Raw genomic sequence first — 24831 nt, 5'->3', positions numbered from 1 at the left:
TTGACAGGGTTTTCTCGTAGTCCCAACTGCTTCATTCCATGTCGAGACATCAAAAGAGACGGGGAGAGATGTGAGAGAGAGAGAGAGAGAGAGAGAGAGAGAGAGAGAGAGAGAGAGACCAAGAAAGCAATATTTGCCTCCGAAAACTTCACAACCAATGCAAAATAACAACGCAATAAAAAATGCATGTTCTTCTTCCGAGAGCAAACAGATGTCTGCCATGGATATATACCTGCAGAACTCAGCGTCAAAGAAACTTTCGGTCTCCCAGTAGTTGGCGTACTCGATCTGATAGGGTTCCATGAGATCAAACGCAGGCATGCATGCTCAATGGCACCCTGCGCCAGCATAAATACCAGCGAGCACTCCCGTCAGGTCAAACAAAAGGATAAGAGGAAGAATGTCACTGGGAACTGTAAGGTGGAGATGCCAGCATTCTCAACGTTGTGGCCGGTGTTCTTCCCAGTTAGTCGCCCATGGGCTAAACCGAGACAAGATTCTTCCCCTGACGTAATGGATTTCGTACATGAACAAGGTCGATCGACGTTGCTTTCATCCGTCGATGTGTCGGCCCCTCGGTGCAGTGTCCAAACGTCTCAAGCAGCTGTACCTTCACGCATTTTCTCAAAACACATCATCGTCGTCGCCGTCATCATCTGATATCTCATCTAAGCTTGCAACAATTCAAGTTGCTTGCACTAAATTATATATATATATATCTCTATATGGTTCTAACACATCATGTTGAGCTGTATGTTTCGTCCACACGAAAGTCGAATCATCATCTTACAAGGATGATAACTCACAAATAATCTGTATAAATATTCTCTATTTCCACCTATCAGTGTCTCTATCCAAGAAAGTGTATAGTCCTAATTTTAAATCATATGAATTCTTCAAAAATTAATGATCGAAAGGGTCTTTGTCAATCGACATGATTTTTACAGGATCATCTATTAAATCACATCTAAATCTTTTACTAACTTAATTATCGAGGAATCTTTATCGAACACGTTCTTCATGAAATTTTATACATTTGTCTGCGTGACACCCAACTTGATATAGGCATGGAAGTAGATCGATAGATCCAAATCCCTCGTATATAAGACAACCATAATCTGATTTATCATACATATATAAATAAATATTTAAAAGTGTAAAAAAAGAAAAAATAAAAGAATAGAGTGCTATTTAAGGTGTATATGTGGGGACAATCGACAATGTGTTTCTCATTCCTTGATTGCGACATGGAAAATGCATGCCATACGATTTGGTCTACATGACCAACTAGATTCATTTATCACATGGAACAACAGTTTGAAAGCTATGGTGTGAAATGTCAAGTTCGGGACACAACGGTATGAGATTTACATATGTTTGAAGAACAGTTCTACATACCGATCGGTATGTTGAACGAAGGTTCTAAAACTTCGAAATGTTGAGTTGGAGGATTTCAATTCGATTCTAATTATGTCTCTCTCCTTTTCGCCTCTATCCATACTTTCTCTTCTTCTTTGTCCCATGTTTGTATGATAATACGCAATGATGTAGCGTATGCCTGTAAGTAAATGTGAATTAGATTTGTATTGGTCAAGTGGATGACTTGTTTGGATTTATTTTATGGACTCTATTCCTATTTCTGGAGATAATCCACACTGATCTGATGATAGTGAATGATTCATGAAAGCTTCTCTTTTGGCTTCTGTTTCTTCAACCACATTGAGAACGTGTGAAAGAGAGACTTTTCCGAGAAAAAAATAATATTTATACACCCATATTATCATGGGTAAGTTCCTAAAACACTCTTTTAAGTTTTTTTTTTTTTCTCGAAACACATTTTTTTTTTTTGCTTTATTCTCATAGAGTAGCTCTTATTTTTTAAAAGATAAAATGCTTTTGACCTATGTTAGGTTGATAGTTACTTTTGTCCCTCGTCCGTCATTACTCTTGCATCGTTGCCCGCTCGTTTCACCCTCGCTCTCATCCATTACCCTTGAGCATGCTCTCACTCTTGTCCACTACTATTACCACGGTTGGCGCTAAAGCCTTGATTTGCCACTATTGAAGTTTTGCAAAGGTCTTATCGTAAGTCGCTTGCTCTCACCCTTCGCCTCAACCATGTTACACACCGCTAAATTGCCCTCTACCTCTTAGTCGAAAGGTGGCCTCCGCCTCCTACTCACAAGGTAGCCTTTGCCGTCTAATAACTTCGTAGGTCATCTTAGGAGCAAGAGGTGAAGATGAGTAAGAGATGAAGAATTGTATGGATAATCTCTTTTTTGGTAAATAAAGAGTATGAGTAAGAATTAAACAAAAAGAAGCGCTATGCATAAAAAATAAAAATATTAAATTTTTGTTTAAAAAATTACCCTGATATAAATCCGTTCCTTTGTCATATTGGTATAGATCTGATGATTTCAAACGTGATCAATCAAATATTATAATCACTAAAAATTGATTAAAAAATGAGCAACAAAAATGATAATTTTTTAGGGGTATTTAATATTTTTTATTAAAATACTATTTGAAAAAAAATCAAAATAAGAGATACCGATTATAAAATACTTAAAATATAAATATTTTCTAGAAAATCGCCCTGCAATTGTTTTTTTATGTACTAACGGAGTATTATGGGATACAAGAATAAAGGAGTCACGGATGAGGCCGGCCTTTCTTATTGGCAGTTGCTGGTGGGGGCCCGAGCGCAGAGAGGAGGAGAGCAACGCTCATTCTTCACAGTTCGGATCAGATATAAGCAGCTTCACGAAGCCGTCGTTATTCCCGATCGGGACGACTCGTCGCCGTAGGAGGAGGAGGAGGACTGGGGAGGCCCATTCGGTGGGTGCTGATTAGGGTTGTGTCGGAGGGCACCAATGGCGCGGCGGGGCTCTTCGTCGGGCTGGTGGCGGCACTTCCATCCCGGATACTACATGAAGAGGCCGGTGCGGTTCGCTGCCGTCTTCACCGCCTTCGTCTTGACCACCTTTGTCGTATGGGACCGCCGTTCCCTGCTCCGGGACCACGAGGTCGGCGACGATCCGTTCATATCCACTTGGGTTTCCTCTTTGATTCTCGTTCCAAGTGTCGGATCTTTTACTGGAGCCCGACTGCTGCTGCTCCAGTCCGTATTCGATTCTTGGGCCGGTAGATCTGTTTGGCATCAGTAAAAACATCATCTTTTGAATGGTCTAGGGAGTCTTTCGTTATTCTTCTATTGTTTGTTTTTGATAGTTCTATGAGTCTTGCGTGTTTTGGGGAAGGGGGAAGGGTTATTTTCGGCCAATAGTTTCAACGTAATTGATATTTTTCAGGAATAGAATTGAAACCTATCGGTAATCTTCTTGCCAATAGTTTGAACAAAAAAAATCGTTCTCTTTTCTACTAAAATTTTCAATGTCGAGTGTTGCTGTTTCGAGAGGATACATTCATTTCATTTATGTAGAACGAAGTCGTAGGAAGCTTAATACGACGTCAATGTGCAGGCAGAGGTTTCCAGACTCTACGATGAGTTAAACGAATTGCAACATCAGGTACTTGAAGAATCCATTCCTCTGTCATGTTTCTAATCTGACAATTTTGTGCATTTTTCACGTCAATGTTGTGAAAATGACTTGCCTTCGTTACGTATCTTTTTAAATTTCTGTTTTTTTCTTATAGTTGAGGGAAGTCGGGGGACATTTGGGTGATGGGACTGAAATTCTCTCTGGTATAAAGGAGGAAATGGCCAAGAATAATAATGTGTGGAAGGCTGAAATTGATCTGGTTAACAGCCAACGGAGGGAAAAAGTTAAAGAGGCTATGCTACATGCTTGGAACTCTTATGTAAAATATGCGTGGGGACAAGATGAGCTTCAGGTTTGTTCTGAAATGTAACATAAGATTTATGCTAGAATCATGATGTTCCCTGTTGTTTTTGTTTTTAATTCATGCAACAAGAATTTACAGCATTTTACTTCTATATCCAGCCACAGTCAATGAATGGTGTCAATAGTTTTGGTGGCCTTGGAGCAACCCTTGTGGATTCTCTTGATACACTATACATTATGGGCTTGGAAGATGAGTTTCAGAAAGCAAGAGAGTGAGTTTCTAATAAACAACAAAATTCTGCATATTGTTGAACATTGTATTTATTATTCTTATTTGCCGATATGATTTTTTTTAAATATTGAATATGTGGACAGAATTCTATTCTCACAAAACTTATTTTGAAATAGTTGGACATTTTTATGTACTTTTATATTCTTTTCAGTGTATTAGGCTTGGGTTGAATAACAGCTGCTATGATGGTTGAATTGGTACATAATGTTTTCATACATTATAGGCTATTTCTACTCATATGTCTCTTCTAAGTGAACTAATTGAAAATTTAACAAAGAATCCAGAGGATTCTATTAGGACTCTAGCTAGGAGAGTCCTAATCGAGTTTCATTGAAAGAGGTATTTATGTAAAACCTACCTAGCCGACCCCTATTAAAGAGGTGAAGAGGCCGGCTAAGGTTAGGATTAGTTTGGAGATTGCTTCTTAGAGAAGCATTAGGAGTTGATTAGAAATAGGAGTATTGAATAGGAGTCCTATTAGACATAGGAGTATTGAGTATGAGTTCTATTAGGAGTTGGGGTTTAAAAGCCCTATAAATAGTCATGTATTCATCCTCTTTTCTCAAGAAATAGATGAATCTTTCTAGCAGCCTTTAAGCAGCAACTTGGAGGAAGGAGTCCCTATAGAGTTCCAAGGAGGCCGATCCCCTAAAGCGATCAACCTCAAGCTTAGAATCCGTAAGGGTTCTACACTTGGTATCAGAGTAGCATTCTTGGCGTCTCGTTGCCCTTCCACAGCCATCTATCAGCCCGCCACAATCGCCTAAAGCAATTCCCACAATTGCTTAAAAGATCGTCGTTGAATTCCGTCGTCATCTCCACCATCGCGGATCATCCTTTGATCTCCATGTGAATTGCAATAGGTTCTGATTTCCTACCTTACTACTGTTGCAATTTAGTTATCCCTATTCAAAAAAAAAAATGTTATTATATTGCTGCATAAACTTTTCGTCGTAAAGTTTTCATCTCTACGACGAAAGATGCACTGCAGAATTCCAGTTACATAGCACAGTTTGTTTCATCTTGCTACTGCGTTTTTTCTGTCCAAATCTCTACGAAATTTTTACGACAGCTTTGATATTTCCTAACAGCAGATTTCCCTTTGGTTTCGTCAAAAAATTCTTCACCACTGATTTTTTATGTTCAAACTGCTACACTTTAGACGTAAAAATCTGCTGCAGTACCTTTTTGTGATCCTTAGTTTTTTCGAATATTCCACCACCCCATGTCATTAACCCGTTAATAGAAAAACGACAGAAACATCTCTGATCTACAGACATATGCTATAGCTTCTCAAGATCCAATTAATGCCAAATTTGAAGCATTGGAATCTCAGATTGAATCGCGGCTTGAATCGCGCTTGGAGGATAAATTGCCCGCTTTATTTGCAGAATTCAGAATTGGACAATCGTCGAGTCCAACCAAATTTCAGCGAGGAGAGAGTTCAGAGAGGCCTTCAGAGAAGGAGGGACAACCCTCGTGTTGAATCTCGGATTTTGATGATGAAACCAATTGATAAGTGTTTATGATTTAATCTGCGTTATGAGTGACGCAGGATGCTTCGATCACGATGAGATAATTAAAGCAAGAAGAATCATGTTGGGCCTGGGGGAAATCATGTCAGAAGATTGGATATCGAGTCAAAGGATCGGTCGACGTATCGACAGAAGGCTTCGGGCCATGGATTCGGGCATCGGGCCAAGAAGAGCGGATATTATGCCAAGGATATCAGAGTTGCAGAGTCAACTGGCCAATTGGGCAATAGGCCGTAAGAGAGGACGATGCGCCGAAGAATCGGACGAAGCGTCAAGGGACCAATGACATGCCGGACAACATGATTCATGCTTAGTATTAATTGTCTAGATCGAAGTGTTTTTTTACATATGCAGGATTAACTACGATAGCAAAACATAAAGCAAAATGAAGTCCCGGAGTTAAAGACGCGATTTCGTTGGGAGTTCGAGAGTTCGTCGGAAGTTCGGACATTCGTCAGAAATTCTATCGGAATTGGCCGAGAAGTCTCGGAGCTTGCCAGAAAAGATCGTCGTGAAGTCGCCAAGAAGATCGTCGTGAAGTCCAGGAGCTTACTGGGAGTCCGCTGGAACATTGCCAAGAGATCGTCGGAAGTTCGTCGGAAGATCGCTGGAAGCTCGTTGGAAGAAACAAGACCTAGGAACTTGTTTAACTTAAGGATGTCTTAGATTTCGTAGTTAGCACGTAATTGAAATTGGATTTGGGCCAACCCAATTAGGAGCCAGTTGGGCCCATGTAAGGACTGTGTTGGGCCTAATGAGAAGCCTAAACAGTGACCCAAGAAGTGGCACTATCGTGGCACAGTCTTCGAGACTATGTCAGGCGATGGTATCGCTAGTCTGGGCAGTGATACCACCCTTGGTAGGGTGCCAGGCGATGGTATCGCCAGTCTGGGCGGTGGTACTGCCCGGCGCAGTGTTAGTGTCAGACTGACACTGGCGGTGGTACTGCCCAACACAGGTGGTGGTACCGCCCGAACCTAGGAAACTCGGGATGAGATGTTTTTAGGCTCCAAGTTTGAATCAACTTGAGGCCTATAGATACCCCTCTTATCCCTGGTTAATAAACACAAGACTTGAGAGTAAAAATAGAAAGAAACGTTGCTGCAATCTTATGTGAACTCCTCTCAAAAGTTCTAAGTGTTAGAATAGTTTGAGAGAGGAGTAAGTGGTGGTGTAAGGGTTATCTCCTAAACCCGGTAAAAGGAGAATCGAGTTGTAAAAGGTGGTTGGTCTTCGCCTATTGAAGGAAGACCGATAGTGAATGCCGGTGGCCTCGACGAAGGAGGAATCGGCGGAGTGGATGTAGGTCACGACGACCGAACCACTATAAAAATCTGGTTTGCTTTACTTTGAGTAATTTACTTTAAACTGTAAACTGCCTTCTCATTACTTGCTACGCCCCTCTTATTGCTTTCAAAGTTAAGTATTTCCAAAATCGATTTTATCGTACGAAACGAAAAGGTTTTTATAACCAACGTGATTTGACCGCTGCACTAATTCACCCCCCCTCTTAGTGCCAACTCTGTTCCTAACATCTCGAACATGCTGCAGCCACGTATGAGGGTGGACTTCCTGCGATGGGAAGGAGACCCGGTGGGATAGATTTCGCGCGCCGAACGTTACTTTTGCTACTACCGAACGTCGGATAATGCTATGGTGGAAATTGCTGTCATCCACCTTGAAGGAGATGCTATTCAATGATACAATTGACTGGAATACAATCATGGGGCTCCGACGTGGAATCAATTTAAGAACGTACTGCTGAATCATTTCGGACCTACAGAGTCTGAAAATATCGATGGCTAACTCGCAAAGATTTGATAAACCTCTACGATTCAAGAGTACCAAATCAGGTTTGAGAAGCTATCCTACCTTGCTCGTGATTGGACTGATCGTTAATTGTTAGGAATATTCATCGAGGGACTTAAGCTAGAGATAAAAGGGGAGGTGAAGGCGCGACAGCCTCGTACCATGACAGCTCGAAGGACGAGAACCTCTCTTAGGCCTACGGTATATAAACCTCCTTCTGCTCCCAGCCGTCCTTCACTACCAAAAAAATTGACAAAAGAACTACATGACCGATCAGCAAAGGGTCTTTGTTGGCATTGCGACGAGCCGTGAAATCGTGATCATCGCTACAAAATGGGCCACCTCCTACTTATTGAACCTCTTGAAGACATGGAGGAGGAGGTACAAGAGTATGAGGAAGAGGTTGTGGATGAAGAACAGCAGCTAATTGATATTACGATGCATGCCCTTGCCGGTTATGCGAACCCACAAATGATGAAAGTGGGAGGACTTCTGAAGCAATAACCTATCACCGTTCTTATTGACATCGGGAGCACTAATAATTTTATGAACAATAAGGTTGCCGTTCGGATGACCTTACCTATCGAGAATTGCAACATATTTGGCGTTAAGGTTGCCGACGGACGAATTTTGAAGTGTGATCATAGGTGCTCGCGGGTGAAATTATTACTACAAGACCAAGAGATAATTGCATATTTCTTCCTCCTCCCTTTTGATGATTATAAGGCCGTGCTCGACATCGAATGGCTAACGACATTAGGTAATGTTTTCTGGAATTTTTTGAAACTAATTATGAAATTTTACAGTAAGGGAAACCAGGTGATACTGTACGGGAAATGTGGGGGTGATGTAACGACGATTTGCACACAACGAATGGAGAAAGTTTTGCACAAAATATGTAGCGGCATTTTCGTATAACTTGAGCAGCAAACTAAGGGAGAGCCAACGAAATTTGAAGATCCAAACCTACTTCCTTTGCTTGCTGAATTTTCAGATATATTTGACGAACCGTGCAACCTACCTTCTACCCATCGGCATGATCATTGTATACCGATTCTTCTGGGCAAACCTCCAGCAAATACTCGGTCATATCAGTATCTACATCTCCATAAGGATGAAATAAAAAGGATTATAAAAGAGATGCTCGAAACATGAGTTATTCGGCCAAGTTGCAGCCCCTACTCTTCACCGGTGCTCCTCGTACGAAAAGACGGAACATGGCGAATGTGCGTTGATTTCCAAGATCTTAACGACATTACCGTCAAGGATAAATACCCTATTCTAGTAGTAGATGAATTGCTTGATGAATTAAAGGGAGCACGAGTCTTCACAAAGCTGGACCTTCGATCCGGGTATCATCAAATATGAGTGTGCGAAGAAGACATACCAAAACCCGTATTTCAAACACACAACGGCCACTACGAATTTTTGGTAATACCCTTTGGTCTCACCAATGCTCCCTCTATCTTCCAGAGTCTTATGAATGATATTTTCCCGAATTATCTTCGTAAGATTGTGCTGGTTTTCTTCGACGATATCCTTATTTACAACCCTTCTCTTGGAAGTTATTTTTAGCACTTACGACTCGTTTTGACGATTTTGCGGGAATATGTTCTTTTTGTCAAAAAATCGAAGTGCAGCTTTCTTCAATAGAATACGGAATATCTTAGGCATATCATATCAGAGGAAGGTTTGACGGTGAAAATTGAAGCAATGCAGAACTGGTCGACCCCGAGGAACATAAAATCGCTACGCGGATTTCTCGGTTTAACAGGCTACTACCGCAAGTTCGTGAAAAACTATGGAAAGATCAGTGCATCCCTTCCTTGCTGAAAAAGATGCTTTTCAATGGTTGGATAAAGCCACCACCGCCTTCAACGAACTTAAAGTCGCAATGACGACAACGCCCGTACTAGCGCTACCCGACTTCGACAAGACTTTTGTTATTGAAGCCGATGCCTCCGGAGTCGGAATTTGTGTTGTACTAATGCAAGATGGCCGCCCCCTCGCTTATATTATAAGGCATTATCTCCTTCCCATCTCAAGATGATTATTTACGATAAGGAGATGCTCGTGATTGTGCATGCGATGACCAAATAGAGACCGCACTTAATCGGGCAATGCTTTCAAATCAAGATCGACCATAAAAGCCTAAAATATTTCTTGAAGCAGAAGATATCTTCCCCCGAGCAGCAAAAATGGGTAACAAAGCTTCTTGGATATAATTATGAAATAATCTACAAAAAGGGGAAGAGAATATTGTTGCAGATGCGCTTTCGCGACTACCCGAGCAAGCTAAATTTTCGGTCATTTCACTTTCGACCAACGACTTCCTTGAGGATATTAAGAGGGAACGACAGGAAGATCTGGAGACCAGTAAGATCATAAAAAAATTGGAGGAAGCACCAAGCTCCATGGCTCATTACAATTGGAACTCAAAAGAATTACGTTATAAGGGACGCATTGTGCTTGTACCAAATTTTACTTGCATAAAGACTATCCTTCAAGAGATGCATTCCATACCTATAGCTGGGCACTCCGGGTTCCTTAGAACTTATAAGAGAATTAAGCAAATTTTTTATTGGATAAGGATAAAAATATTATTGCTAAATTTGTGGCACAATGTGATGTATGTCAACGACATAAAAGCAAGACAGTAGCAAGTCTCGGAAAGCTGCAACCTCTACCCGTCCTAGACTCAATATGGACTGTTATATCAATAGACTTCATCGAAGGGCTTCCCTCATCACAAAGAAAAGGTACAATTCTTGTCGCGGATGATCTGTCACGACCCGAGTCTGATAAGCTAACTGGCCAACAACTCCATTTTGGTCCTTCAACCACGGACCAAAATACTTAAGCGGGAGTTAACGTAGTATACTCATCAGGCCCATATAAGCCAATCATACTCATTGCGCACGTTCGATATGGGACTAATGGGATGTTACATGATCGCCTTACAAAGTATGCTCACTTCTGCACTGTTTGTAATCCCTATACTGCTTCTAGTATTGCTCGAATCTTTACGGAGAATATTATAAAATTACATAGGATGCTGAGATCTATTGTAAGTGATCGTGATAGGGTCTTCATGAGTAGATTTTAGATAAAGTTATTTCAGATGCAGGGTACTAAATTGAAAATGAGTATGGCGTATCACCCGCAAACCGACGATCAGACTGAAGTGGTGAACAAATGCTTGGAGATATACCTCAGATGCTTCACCAGTGACCGGCCAAAAGAGTGGACAAAGTGGCTTCCCTGGGCCGAGTGGTGGTATAATACAACTTATCATTCATCCACAAAATGTACTCCCTATGAGACTATGTATGGCCGACCTCTCCCTGTGATCCCAAAATATATGTTGGGCACCTCCAAAGTAGAACAAGTAGATAGAGAACTACAGGACAGAGACAGAATGCTAAAGTTGCTAAAACATAATCTCATTGCAGCTCAAGCAAGGATGAAACATCAATATGATCAACATAAAGGCGAAAGAGAATTTTCAGTAGGAGATTGGGTCTTCCTACGGCTCCAACCATACAAGAAAATATCGATCCAGACCAGAGCATCTATGAAGCTTTCACCTCGGTTCTATGGACCCTACCAAATTTTGAAGCACATCGGAGCGGCAGCATACAGATTGGACTTACCTGCCAACTCCTGAATCCATCCAGTCTTCCATGTGTCATGTTTAAAGCTCAAGCTGGGACAAAACGAGATAACCCAAAGTCATCTACCAAATATAAATACCCAAGGAGAACTCCAGACCCAGCCGAGTGCCATTATTGATCGACGGATCGTGACTCGACGACGACGACCCACTACTGAAGTACTAATACAGTGGGCGAATCTACCAGCAGAAGATGCCACTTGGGAGAACTATAACAACTTGAAGATTAAATTCCTAGAATTTATGGATCGTCAGCCTTGAGGACAAGACTGATTTGAAGAGGGCGGGTCTGATAGGACTCTAGCTAGGAGAGTCCTAATTGAGTTTCATTGAAAGAGGCATTCATGTAAAACCTACCTAGCCGACCCCTATTAAAGAGGTGAAGAGACCAACTAAGGTTAGGATTAGTTTGGAGGTTGCTTCTTAGAGAAGCATTAGTAGTTGGTTAGAAGTGAGAGTCCTATTAGAAGTAGGAGTCTTGAGTAGGAGTCATATTAGGAGTTGGGGTTTAGAAGCTCTATAAATATTCATGTATTCATCCTCTTTTCTCAAGAAATAGATGAATCTTTTTAGCAGCCTTTGAGCAGCAACTTGGAGAAAGGAACCCCTATAGAGTTCCAAGGAGGCGATTCCCTAAAGAGATCAACCCCAAGCTTAGAATCCGCAAGGGTTCTAATAGATTCATACAAAAATTCTAATTTATTTAATATGCTCTTCTTTTTCCCAGAAATCTTTAAGATTCATGCAGGTGATTACTATGAATAGCATTCTATAATAAGAAAACTGTAAAAATGGAATCTAGTACAGGTTGCTGAATTCCACCTGATATTGCAGACTTCTTTTTCTATTGGAATAGCCAAGAGTTTGCTGGATTCGGGACAAACAATCTCTACTTTTAATTGTGAAGTCATATATGGACCTTCGCTTTTCCAATAAACCCATTTGCTCTGTATTGTTATGGCTTCCGTAGCTTAGCTTTTATCTCCATTAATGAAAGTAACTTATTTCCATGAGGCTTTTTTAACAATAAGCACTATCTATTTCACTTACATTCCTTTTTTATCATCTTAGTGCCTCCTTTTTTTTCTGAATCTAGATTTTATTTGTCATACCTAGAAGACAATGCTTCTGTCATCAGTATGTGAAAGAAATGCCAGATCCTTGCAAACATACTCTCATATTTAGATCATAATTGGCTACTCAAGTGTGCATCATAGTCAAGCTTGCATGCTGCCTGTGCTGTCTGCTTCTCGAATGCTGGCTAGATATTATTGCATGGATAAGGATTCTGAAACCTGTGGCCGATAGTATTTTATTGGGCACAATATTTCCTGTATATCATTGCAACTTTTACAATGATAGGAAGGCAACTGTTAGAATCTCAAATTGCTTTTATGCATATTAGTTGCCATAATAGAACATGCTTAAATTGGAGAATTTTAGGTTTAGGCGGTATATCCTTAATCTTTATTTGAGAGGATAGAGGGCTTAATCCTTCTACAACTATGTTCGATCGACTGTCTTTCTATTCATATACAGTTCTAGGAAATGTTTCTATGAACCTTGTTCAGTCTTAATATTAAGTGAGATCATATATAAATTTCATTCATGTTTTTGAAACTCAAATCACTTTGGGATGCATACTGCTTATTCTTCTATGTCATATATCAATGACCGTGTAAGAATGATGATTAGCAGAATTGCTAAAAATGGGTTGTTTATCACATGACCCACTGCCCGCTCTTTGATTTCTTTGTTCTTGATTGTGCACTTCTATTATGATTATAGTTTGCGACAAATTTGATGTTTATCCCATAAAAATTGCAACTTTTTTAATGGTATTTGATGCATGATTTCACATGCTATACAACAACTATACCAACCTTACCAAATCAGTGTGTCTTTGTACGGCTATAGCAGTTAGTATCTACATAGAAAATTCTTTTGTGAGTTCTTTTTATTGGTTTACTGTTCTACAAGGTTTTGGTATGTTTTCATTGTGATATGGTTAAACAAAATATGAGCAATGTGCCCCCTGTTCTAGCATAAAGATTCTCAACAATTGAACAGGACAACACAACATAGTGTGGAACTCTCCATTCCAATCAAAACTTAAAATCCTTACCAAGGTGAAACTGCAGAGATACCAGTTCATATTGTCTCAGTTAAATAAAATTTGGTATTGGTACTGATCTGAGAAGTGCAGATTATTCGAGTTGCTTACTGTATCTGCATAATAGATACTTCTCAGAAATTTACTTTGTAATTCCTTGAAATATTTGTTTTAAATAATTATTTAAAGAGAGTGAATTCTTTTATGATACTTTACAGATAGTTGGATGCTTCATGGATAATTCTTGAGAAAAAAAAGGAAGTCCAGTGCAAGAGGTTCCCATCAATGTGGGGTATAGAGAAGGTTGCAAATGAGCAACCTTATCAGAGCACCAAAGCTTGTCCCTGTAGACATTTCTTTAGAGAACTGTTTATTTAATTATGAAGATCGATATATGATTCAATAGATTGTTATTTGTATATAACATCAATTGTTCGGTAAATTATTAGAATGATTTTGTTTTATTTATTATACATTCTTGTTATTTTACCTATATTCTTGACAATTTGTATTACTAAGCAATATTCATGAATCATGAATATATCAGGGATGCTAGTGAATACTTATTATTTATAATGAATCATGGTAAACGTCAAACTGTCATATATTATGATAGATTTGAATTTTTTTTTATTGGATCTCCATGCTGAATTGTATCCTATTTTTCCAAGTTTTGACATTCTTGTGTATTAGTTTTGTGTCATATTGGTGTCTTGAATCTGTCTCCACATTTCTTATGTGCTGTGCTGGTATCTACAATGTTTGTTGATGTACTTGTTGCATTAACGATGAGTTTCCTTAGTGAGGACTGAGAAGCTACACGGTGTTTTCTTATCATGACTCTATGCTCCTGGATATGTTGCTGTTTCTTGTGCAGTTTAATCTAAGTTGAGATGAGCACAAACAAACTAAGCCTACCACATGTGATCTGTACAGATGGCTATCTTGGGGTTCTAGCATTAAATTGTATGCTTTATTTTGCTATATCATTTCATCATTTTAGAAATAGATGCCCTAAGAAATTGTCAGTTTACTTGATATTATTTAGAATTGTCCAAGAGTTGGAGATTAGTCTTGGGCTACTATATGCTGAAAGTATACTTGTTTAGCTAAGATTTTGTTTCTCATAAATGGCAGGTGGATTGCAACTTCATTAGACTTCAACAAGGATTATGAAGCAAGTGTTTTTGAGACAACCATAAGGTTGCATTATAAGGTTTACTTAGTGTTGTGCCTATTAAATTCTGGCATAATTGGGTGATAGTATTTCCCATATTCTAGTTTTAGTTATTACAGGTCATTAGAGAGTGAAACTTTTGAGTCCATTAGTTTTTTCTTGTTCTCCCTTCTCATGTGTTTTTCTTTTCTATTTGTTCTAATTTCAGAGTTGTTGGTGGACTACTTAGTGCTTATGACCTTTCTGGTGATAAGATATTTCTTGAGAAGGCTAGAGACATTGCTGATAGATTGTTACCTGCATGGGATACACCAACAGGCATTCCGTATAACAGAATAAACTTGGCTCATGGTCATGCGCATAATTTTGGATGGACTGGGGTAAAATATGAAAATCCTTTTTTTTTTAATCCAGAGAATGCTGAATCTGTTCTGTTCTGTTGCTATTTAGGCAGCAATATCTATTGTGGATACTAATTTTATAGTTTGAACTTCCAATACAGAATTGTTGCTATTTAGGCAGCAATATCTATTGTAGATACTAAATATATTTTGAACTTCCATTACAGAGTTTGTTATGTTATTTTGCTATTTAGCCTTGTTCAATTAGTTGTTCAGCAAAAAATTTGAACCAGAGTTTATCAGTTAATCGGCAGTTCTACATGCAATCCTTGATTGTTATTCTCTTAGATAACTAATGTTGTTAAAACTTTCTACAGTTAATTTACTTTAAATTCTTCCATTAACAATTTTTTTTTCTGTTCAAACTACACAATTGTGTTTTAACTTGTCTTTCTAATATTAGATGGTCTCTGACCTGAAAATGGTATAATTATAACTTGATTACTTCATGCTACATTTTTATATGATGTATAGGGACAAAGTATTCTTGCAGATTCTGGGACTGAGCAGCTTGAGTTTATAGCTTTATCTCAGAGAACGGGAGACCCCAGATACCAGCAGAAGGTAATTTTATCAGGTTCTAACTGGAGTTTTGTTAATTTATTAAAGACACCTCTAAAAGGCAGCTGGTAAATTCTGATTAAGGATACAACTCCTAGAGGGTTGACTTTAAGTCGGGTGCCATTCACAAAATTAATATTTAATGTCATGTTGATCCTTCTATGAATCTTTACTTGCCCAGGTGGAGAAGGTCATCACTCAGCTGCAGAAGACATATCCAAGTGATGGTTTACTTCCCATCTATATTAACCCTCATTCAGGTGTGGCAGCATCCTCCTCAAGCATAACATTTGGCGCTATGGGTGATAGGTAATGTTGGTGTTTTTAGTTTGTGGAGTTGATATTTTCTTGGCACATTATGGTTTATCTGGAACTCTGTTGTTCGTCTACCCTGTATCTGTCAGCTTATGCTGTCTTATAAAAATAATCATTATTGCATAGCTCATTCTATTATGTCTTACAAAATAACCTTGTCAACATCTAATGATTTGGAAGGTTAACTTATTACAGTTACTATGAATACTTACTCAAAGTTTGGATACAAGGGAACAAAACTGGAACAGTGAAGCATTACCGGTTGGTGAATTGTGTGTGTATTTTTTTGCCCTGTGAATACCCTGAAGTTAGTTTGCATATATGCTTGACTGTTGAACACCTCTTTTCTGTCATGCTATTGACTTGGAGAACTTCCACTCCAGAGAAATGTGGGAAATTTCGATGGAAGGTCTATTGAGCTTGATACGGAAAACCACTCAATCTTCTTTGTCATATATCTGTGAGAAAACTGGTGATTCTCTCTCCAACAAGGTATGCTTCTTTGAAGTGATTAAGAGATTTCCTATTTAATGGTTTTCTAAATCTACAACCCTTCTGATTGCCCTTGGCTTCAAATTTAATCAGATGGATGAATTGGCATGCTTTGTTCCAGGCATGTTAGTTCTGGGTTCCTCAGACTATGACCCAGAGAAAGCAGAGAAATTCCTCTCACTTGCAAAAGAGGTACTCTTTCTTCAGAGTTCAGACTGCATTGTTATTTCCTCTTTTATGCTTCTGACTTGATAATGAACTTGATTTTGTTTAAACGTACATTGGTGTATGAGGTTGCATGCCTGTAATATATCCAATCATATCTTTAAGACAGCTAAGCTGTTGAATTGCACTGGCATGAAGGAAATAGTCAAGTCTGATAATCTAAATTAATAACTGGCTTTCAGAAAAATCTTATATAATTATAACCAAAATCTTCTGCCAAAATGTCACCCCTGCTAGTACTCTTTAATTTGATTCCAATTCATTCTTCAACGCCTTGTTTTTTGTCCTATCATTGTAAATTAACTTTTAGTATGTCGTTTCCACAAATATTTGAAATGACTGGACAAAAATCTATCTTCAAGATTTTGTACCTATCTTTCTTTTTCATTTAACATGTTTCTTGATGATTCCGCTTTCTTTGATTTGAGCATTTGATCTGAATGATCACTACTCTCATCACAAGTGGTGTTTACAAATACAGAGTGTTTAGTTACATTTTCAATGCATAATTTTCTACCTTAACTGTCACACCTAACAAAGATCTTGCACCCCTACTTGATCTGCTACTTGATCATTTCAATTCCTTCGTGGTTTGAGCATTCTACATAATAATATATGACTACTTGATCATTGATCTTGTTTGTTTGATTTTATGTTTATGAGCATTTCCTTTGTGGTCACAAACTATTTCAATCTGGGTACATAATTTTCACAGTCCTTCCTCTGTTCCTTGTTCTTTTTATTCGAACATGTGCAATTGGAAAATATCTCTCTTACTTGTTAGCCTGTAATGACTGCAAATCAGATCCTTCTTTTATTTGTCTTCTGCCCTTATCTGTAGTCAGCAAATTTCTTATGCAGCTTGCTTGGACTTGCTATAATTTCTACCAATCAACTCCAACAAAATTAGCTGGAGAAAACTACTACTTCAATGGTGGAGAGGTCAGATAAACTGAACTTGCAAATCTTCGACATAAGTCATACCACTGCTAAATAATTATTATTCCATGCATTACTTCAGGATATGAATGTTGGCACATCATGGAATATATTAAGACCAGAGACTGTGGAGTCACTTATGTATCTCTGGCGGTTCACTGGAAACAAAACTTACCAAGATTGGGGTTGGAACATATTCCAGGCATTCGAAAAGAACTGTCGTATCGATTCTGGTTATGTTGGACTAAGAGATGTAAGTTTCTTGTTACACTATCGATGACCTTTTCCCTCAATGTCATTCATTCTGGGTTGTTCATGGTTTATGTGGAAGTGGTACTTTCCTTCTGAATTCCCGTTGATAAAATGATATTTGTCTTTCAACATGTATGTTGGCTTAGTGTTGTGGATATTACTTACCTGTTCTATATGCATAAAGATTCATCTGATTAGTAACTGAGATTTAAGTGCTTGATTAAAATTGCTTTGCCAAAGTACAAACAAATACTTCTCATTGTCTCTATGGGACTACTGACCAAGTTTCATGGATGCACATTATTTCTGTGGGAGATAATAGTTTGCTGGTGACTTGGCTTGCACCTGTAGTGGGACCTTTAATTCGTTTTACTTGTGTCACTCATTAAAATATAACAAATCTCAAGTTCAAGTGTGTTGTCACCAACCATTCCACAGCCAGTTAGTTCCTAGTTCGTTCACTGGACCAGACAGTGCTTATAACAAATAACCCTATCCAGTTAGATCAGATCAGTTATGTTTGAGCAGGCAATGATGGAATATCTTAGTCATGTAACTAGCTTATTTAGGATATGTTCTGGGGAACAATGGTTAAGATGGCCATTCTTATCCTACTTGTGAAGCTGAATTGTGAGGGGAATGTTGGATCTTGAGGAAAGAGCTAGCCTTGAATCTCAGAGAATTCTTCTATGTTTCAAGCCAAAATGTTGCTGCCAATCGAGTGTGGTTTGATACGAAGGTTGGTGTTATTCACAAGCTGTTTATTTTCCCTTTTTTCCTTGTCCATCGACATGCTTATGGAGACTAATTTGTTGTGAAGCAATTCTCTTTATGTTTCTTCTTCACCATCTTTGTTAATATAATTGGTTTTACTTGTTGATGTGGTTTTCTCTCTTGTTGTGCATTACTCTACTGCTAAAAATGTTATCATCCTTGCTATACAAACATAGTTGATTGAAATATACCTTCTGCATCCCTTCAATTCTCCAGGACTAATTTTCTGATGTTGTCTTCAGGTCAAAACAGGTGAGAAGGACAACATAATGCAAAGCTTCTTTCTTGCAGAAACACTGAAGTATCTCTATCTCTTGTTCTCACCACCATCACTCATCTCATTCGATGAGTGGGTTTTCAACACCGAAGCTCATCCTTTACGAATCGTTACGAGAAAAGATGGACAAGACACGGAACCAACAAGGATATCAGTCGCTAAGCCACTTGGAAGAAAGCAAGGAAATGAAGAACAGAATTGAGGCCTTATCAAATTTTGTTTCGAGTGGATTTTATTAATCTGATTAACTAATTACAACCTCAAAAGTCCAATTTATCTTGACCAAAATGGGGGAGCACATCTGACAGAATGATTTCATGGCATGTTCATTGTGAAAGGTGGGATCGTCTGCAGAATGATGGATATGAGATCACATTTAGATATGTGTGATTGGTTTACAAATATTGCATCTTTCTTGACGGATAAATGAGCAATTGCATTGCTTCATGTCATTCGCATATGTAAATGTTCTTCTTTTGTTTGTAGGTGCTACTCTTTCTGTTTATGAAACCTCTTACAGCATACTTTTCCTTACTCTCTTATCATCTTTGAGAGGTTTTATTATTCTTTCATTATTAGGAAATGACCTAATGTATTTAATAGTTTTAACAATTGGCGAGTATATGATTTTTGATAGATTGTTGTCTACTTTGGATTATTCAATTCCACTTGATGAACAAAATAAGAATTTTTTTTTGCTTCAAAAGAAAAAAAAAAGTATTGGTATATATATTCCAAGGAAATTGTTATATAAGAGATTTCGCTTTCAGAGAGCGTCGTCAGGTGGCACGTGCGAGCGCGAGGAGCAGCAACTACCGGCGGCTTCGCCGCACGTGCATCCGAGATCCGTCCGCCGTGGATTCTGGTCAGCATCACGTGTTCCTTTGGCCGTCAAGGGAGTCGGCGTCACGTGTTCAACAAAAGCCGCTCTTTCTCCGTACATAAAATGCCAAAGAAAACAAATCTTAAATTCAGTTCGTACCGGTGAGAGAGTGAGATGTATAGAAACCACGTGCATAATAAGAACAATTATCTTGTCATCAAATCCAAAGATGAATATTTTAAGAAGATACGGAGGAAATTATATATATATATATATATATATATATATATATATATATATATATATCTTATTTTCACTTTTTTTTGGATTAGTGTATTTTTTTATTTATTCCTGCATAATATTCTTTATTTTTTAAAAAAGAAAATTATCCCTAATCTTCTGCTTGCCTCACTTATATACCCTTACCACCATGCTCATCTATGGACTCTAGCTCTTATCGTCATCCTCGTTGATTCAACACAAGTTTTTATGACTATTGTCATCGATGTTCCGACAAATACTATGTGAATATGTTGGTTACGAAGGAGTTAACTTTGGCCTCGGACTCAGCCTTGCTCCTAGCTACACCTCTACTGTATCGTTATGCGACACCCAATAGATCCATGCGTTGCAGGAGTAAATTTGGTTTGACAAAGGAAAGTGAGTAGCATGGGAAGGGCACATGGACGAGTAACCAGGCGAAGGGCACACAACGAGACGAGTGATGAGGGCACGTAAGATCACATAATAATACCTTGTTGAGGTGGGTGATAGTGGAGGACAAGGACAATTTTTTCTCTTAGAAAATAAATAATGCTATGCAAGAATAAATGAAAAGGATATGCCAACCAAGAAAAAAAATAAAAATAAGGGACTTATATATTTTATAGTGCACGTGATTTATATGTATCTCACTCTCTCATGGGTTAATTACAGATTATCCTATGTAGTTAGTTAGTTACCTTTAGCATCATCCCGATCCTTACACTTTAAAAAGTTACATTAATATCTCTATAGTTTCGAAAGTGAAACATTTAGGTCCATTTATTCTAACAACAATATTGTTGGGTTGCAGATGATTGTTATGGACGAGGAGAGCGACAAAGAGAAGTGAGGGTCGTTCTGTATCTGCGTCGGCATCGACGCAATTGCTGAGTGGTGTTACTCTGCATCTGCGTCAGCATCAATGTAGTTGTTGAGCGATGCCGCTCTACATCTGCATTGGAGTCGACGTAGTTGCTAAGCGATGCTGCTTGGCATTTGCATTGACGATTTTTTCATCGTTTGACAACTGCGTCAACGTCGATGCATATACAAAGTGGTCCTCATCTTTCATCATTATTCTCTTCATCCATAATAGCCATTTACGGCCCCCCAATAGCATCGTCGTTTTTCACCATTGATTGAAATATTAAAATTACTTTTGTACTTTTTATTTTTTTATTTTCGTTGGTAAAACCGATTGTGTTAGGATAAATAGATGTATATGTTTTATTTTCGTAACTATAGAGATATCAATATAATTTATTAAAATATAAAGATCGAGATGATAAAAGTAACTAACTAGGGGTTAATATATAAATAGCCCCTCTCTCACATGTAGGAATTGAATCCAAGTAGTTGTTGATTTCTTTTGACATTTTTAAATTAAAACATTATAAAAATATGTAATCTAAAATATTGTTTCAATAAAAATTCTCCAAGCAAATAAAACAACAACCAACATTGCGTAGGTATGCATGTGCAAGACGTCTCCTTCTCACCTCGTTCCTTCCCTTGGTGTGCGGGTTAAATCGCAACCTCCACACAACCACCACCACCACCATGTCTCTTTCGTTTCTCCTCCCCTTCCTTCCTTCGTTCTCTTTCTGTCTCTATATATGTATATATATATATAGAAAGAGCCACCACGGGCGGAGACGGATGTGATTGCAGGGAGGGGGCGGAGATGTGCGTGGTGTTCCTATGCAGGGAGGAGGAGGAGGTGTTGGGTACGCACAAGGCGCCGGGGAGCTGCCCCTACTGCGGCGGTGCGGTGATGGCCACCTACGTTGAGAGCGCGTGGAGGCTCTGCTTCCTCCCCCTCTGCCACAAGATCAAGCGCAAGTTCTCCTGCACCTGCTGCTCCCGCCGCCTCGTCGCCTACCCGTAGCTGCCACCCTCCAATCCTCTCAAGATCCGACGACCTTTCCTCTCAAAATCGTGGCGCTTTGGCACCGTTCTCTGTGAAAGATCACATCTTTTTGCTTCGTTAGTCGGCAGTTTTCTGTTCTCGTTGTCATCGTTTTAGCTCTGTTTTTTGTTTTCAGGGTTTTTGTTACAGAAGCGTTTTAGATGAACTTGTTTTATCTCTCTCTCTCTCTCTCTCTCTCTCTCTCTGCACCGATCTCTCAGTTTGGATGGACTGAGAAATTAAAAATGCTAGCGAGAAGACTGAGGAAATATCTTCATGATCTGCCAACACTTTCTAAATCTTAAAATACACAACTATTTGATAATGGCAGGACAACTTTGTTTCGTAGGGGATAAGCTCAAAGTGGCACGTTCTCGTTTCAAGAGATAATTACATATTAGTGTCGATGCATATGCAAATGCTAAACGATGAATGTAGATATTAATATAGATATTGAACAATACCAACACAAATATGAAACAAAAGGATCACTCGATAATTATATCGACGTCATCTGTCATCATCGACAACATTTGTTATCACTAACCGAAATATTAAAATTATTTTTATTTTTTATATTTTTATTAATAAAATTAATAACATTAAGATAAATAAATCTAAGTATTTTATTTTTATAATTATAAAAATATTGATATAATTTTTTAAAATATAATAATCGAGATACTAAAGGTAACTGATTACAAAGTTGATAATATGTAATTAGTGCATATGCTGCTATGTTGTTCCAATACTTTCCAGAGAAGAGAGGATACTTGGAAGAGGCTGATGATTAAGAGGGACTTCATTTACTTTCAGCATCCGACAGCCATCCAGCTAAAATGGAAAAGGGTTTTCTTTTGACTGGCCCAGTGAGCCTATAATTGCTTTCAGCATCCAACCATCCATTCACATTCATGAAATAATCTGCTGACAAGTACCATCCAGAGTTCTCATGAACCAATTCTGAAGCATAGATGTAATACCCCAAAAAAAAAAAGGGAGAAGCCAATGCAGAGGGATAAACAAAATGAAACAAATTGCTTATACAACTGAAATCTATGCAAAGGCAACTGTTTGAAGTTTCTACAACTCAAGCAAAAACTGAGGCAGCCACTTCATTAGAAGGATCCCAAGGTGTGATTAGTATCTACACTCATGCATAACAAAGCTCAACTTGAAAAGACATCATTTTTGTATCTTCTGATCCAAGATACAAAATAGGGCTAAATTCGTTATGGTGTAACGTTACATAGTTACACCTTGTTAGTATCTTGATCCTTAAACTTAAAAAATTTATATTAGATCACTATAGTTATAAAAGTAAAATATTTATCTATGTTCATCCTAACACTGTCGGTGGTGACGGATGATGATGTCGTTGGGGGTCGTGAGTAACTTTTGTGAATAAGAAGAACGACGACAAGAGGTGAGGGCCACTCTACATTTACGTCGATGTCGACATAGTTATCGAGCGACATCACTATGCATCTATGTCGGTGGCTCGTTCGTCGCTCGAAAATTACGTCGACGTTGACGCAGATGCAGAGCGACAAAAAGGCTACTCAGGTGGTTGTTGTGAATGAGTAAGGACAAGAGATGAGGACTACTCTACATCTATGTACGATGCAATTGTCGAACAACCCTTCACCAACGGCCCTTTTGTAGCTCGACAATTGCATCGTCGTTGATACAAATGTCAACGGCCCTTTCGCCACTCTGTATCTGCATCAACATCGACGCAATTGTCGAGCGACAAAAGGATCATCGATGTAGATGTCGAGCGACCCTTTCGCTGCTCGACAATTGCATTGATGCTAACGTAAATGCAAAATGGCTCTCACCTCTCATCGTCGCTCCCCTCATTCACAACGACCACCCGAGCAACCCTTTCACCGCTCTCTATCTACATCGACGTCGACATAATTGTCAAGCGACGAAAGGGTTGTCAATACAGATGTCAAGCAATCCTTTAGCTACTTGGCAATTATGTCGACGCTGACGCAGATGCAGAACGACCCTCGTCTCTCCCCGTTGCTCTCCTTATCCACAACAGCCACCGGTGACCCCCAACGGTATTGTCATCCACCGCCACCGACGTCGTCCGCTATCACCAACTGAAACATAAAATTATATTTTTATCCTTTATCTTTATGTTTTTATTGATAAAACCGACGGTATTATGATAAATAGAACTAGATGTTTCATTTTCATAACTATAAAAATTTTAATATAAAATTTTTAAATCTAAAAATCAGGATGTTAAGAAAATCTAACTACAAGAAATAAGTCAACAGGAAACATAGACAGACACCTTTTGAGGCTAGAAAGAAAGACACCTTTTGAGGTTATTGTTCATGAACATCTACTATGAACATCTACTTTGATTCTGAGTCCAAAAAAAAGTCAACAGGAAACATAGAAAGACACAAAATATAAGAGAATACACCTGCTAGAAAGAAGTTTGTTATTTTATTGTCATCTTGTACATGAAACATGTTTAGAACAATCTGGTCAAGGAAACCCTAAAAAAAGATGGCTCCTGCTTGCAGGCCCTCCCTAAGCTATTTAACTCAGGACTCGAAGCATATCACAGGTGTGACACCTTGATTACATGTGTTTACAAAAATGATCATGTCATTTATTTCACTATCCTCTAGCTCTAAAACCTCAAGCATCAGCAAACAAACATGCAAGGAGGCAGAATGCATAAACTAATGTCATCTCAGAAGGCACAATCTTACTGACATAGTTTTTTAAAAGGCTGATTCTAATCCTACACTCGATTGAACCCCTCATGAACTAAACCCATCACCCTTTGGGGAACAGGCATATCTGCCCAAACCTTGTCTACATCATGTCAGCACCAACAAAACCTACTTGGGACTCTGTTCGAACTGCATTCATAGCACAAATTTAACTCGGTCCCCACTAACCATCTTCTTCCATGTAAAATGTATGTGAACATCAAATAACATCGAGTGGAGTCCCAAGTATTTTTGTGCAACATTGACATACCTTCTTGTATCTTGTTGTGGCACCATGCATTTGCTTTAGTAGCTATCACCAGGGCGCCGAAGTGCACACACGAATACCAGAATAATTCACTTACAATTTGTAGCAGTCAGACAAGAGGGATAAAAAATGCTATTTACGTTGGTAAACAACACCATTTAATTTCCCACAAATGAAAATCA

The 24831-nt window shown here is 38.7% G+C and overlaps 2 protein-coding genes across 2 annotated transcripts; both read left to right on the top strand.

The window, feature by feature from the left end:
* The first annotated feature begins 2712 nt into the window (after nucleotides 1–2712).
* LOC103981288 (mannosyl-oligosaccharide 1,2-alpha-mannosidase MNS1) lies at nucleotides 2713–19175 on the top strand. The gene is made up of 14 exons (XM_009397963.3): nucleotides 2713–3026; nucleotides 3483–3530; nucleotides 3658–3855; nucleotides 3966–4078; nucleotides 14366–14431; nucleotides 14614–14785; nucleotides 15281–15370; nucleotides 15549–15676; nucleotides 15878–15943; nucleotides 16066–16174; nucleotides 16268–16366; nucleotides 17261–17341; nucleotides 17421–17591; nucleotides 18607–19175. Exons 1-14 carry the CDS (start codon nucleotides 2874–2876, stop codon nucleotides 18841–18843), a joined length of 1731 nt encoding a protein of 576 aa, XP_009396238.2. The 5' UTR covers nucleotides 2713–2873; the 3' UTR covers nucleotides 18844–19175.
* A 2091-nt stretch (nucleotides 19176–21266) lies between these two features.
* On the top strand, nucleotides 21267–21889 carry LOC103981287 (uncharacterized). The gene has a single exon (XM_009397962.3). The coding sequence runs from the start codon at nucleotides 21413–21415 to the stop codon at nucleotides 21614–21616; it is 204 nt and encodes a 67-aa protein (XP_009396237.1). The 5' UTR covers nucleotides 21267–21412; the 3' UTR covers nucleotides 21617–21889.
* The last annotated feature ends 2942 nt before the right edge of the window (nucleotides 21890–24831 follow it).

The sequence above is a fragment of the Musa acuminata genome, chromosome BXJ1-4 (genome assembly GCF_036884655.1).
Source record: "Musa acuminata AAA Group cultivar baxijiao chromosome BXJ1-4, Cavendish_Baxijiao_AAA, whole genome shotgun sequence".
In the NCBI taxonomy this organism is placed as follows: Eukaryota; Viridiplantae; Streptophyta; class Magnoliopsida; order Zingiberales; family Musaceae; genus Musa; species Musa acuminata.
The sequence above is the reverse complement of the archived record's forward strand: the minus strand, read 5'-3'. Positions and strand labels throughout refer to the sequence as shown.

Bases quoted from the DNA above. Each gene is read 5' to 3' on its own strand.
- LOC103981287 (XM_009397962.3), top strand. From the start codon at position 21,413: ATGTGCGTGGTGTTCCTATGCAGGGAGGAGGAGGAGGTGTTGGGTACG.
- LOC103981288 (XM_009397963.3), top strand. From the start codon at position 2,874: ATGGCGCGGCGGGGCTCTTCGTCGGGCTGGTGGCGGCACTTCCATCCC. The intron at 3,027-3,482 runs GTCGGCGACGAT...GTCAATGTGCAG, and splicing joins CCCTGCTCCGGGACCACGAG to GCAGAGGTTTCCAGACTCTA. The intron at 17,592-18,606 runs GTAAGTTTCTTG...TGTTGTCTTCAG, and splicing joins GTTATGTTGGACTAAGAGAT to GTCAAAACAGGTGAGAAGGA.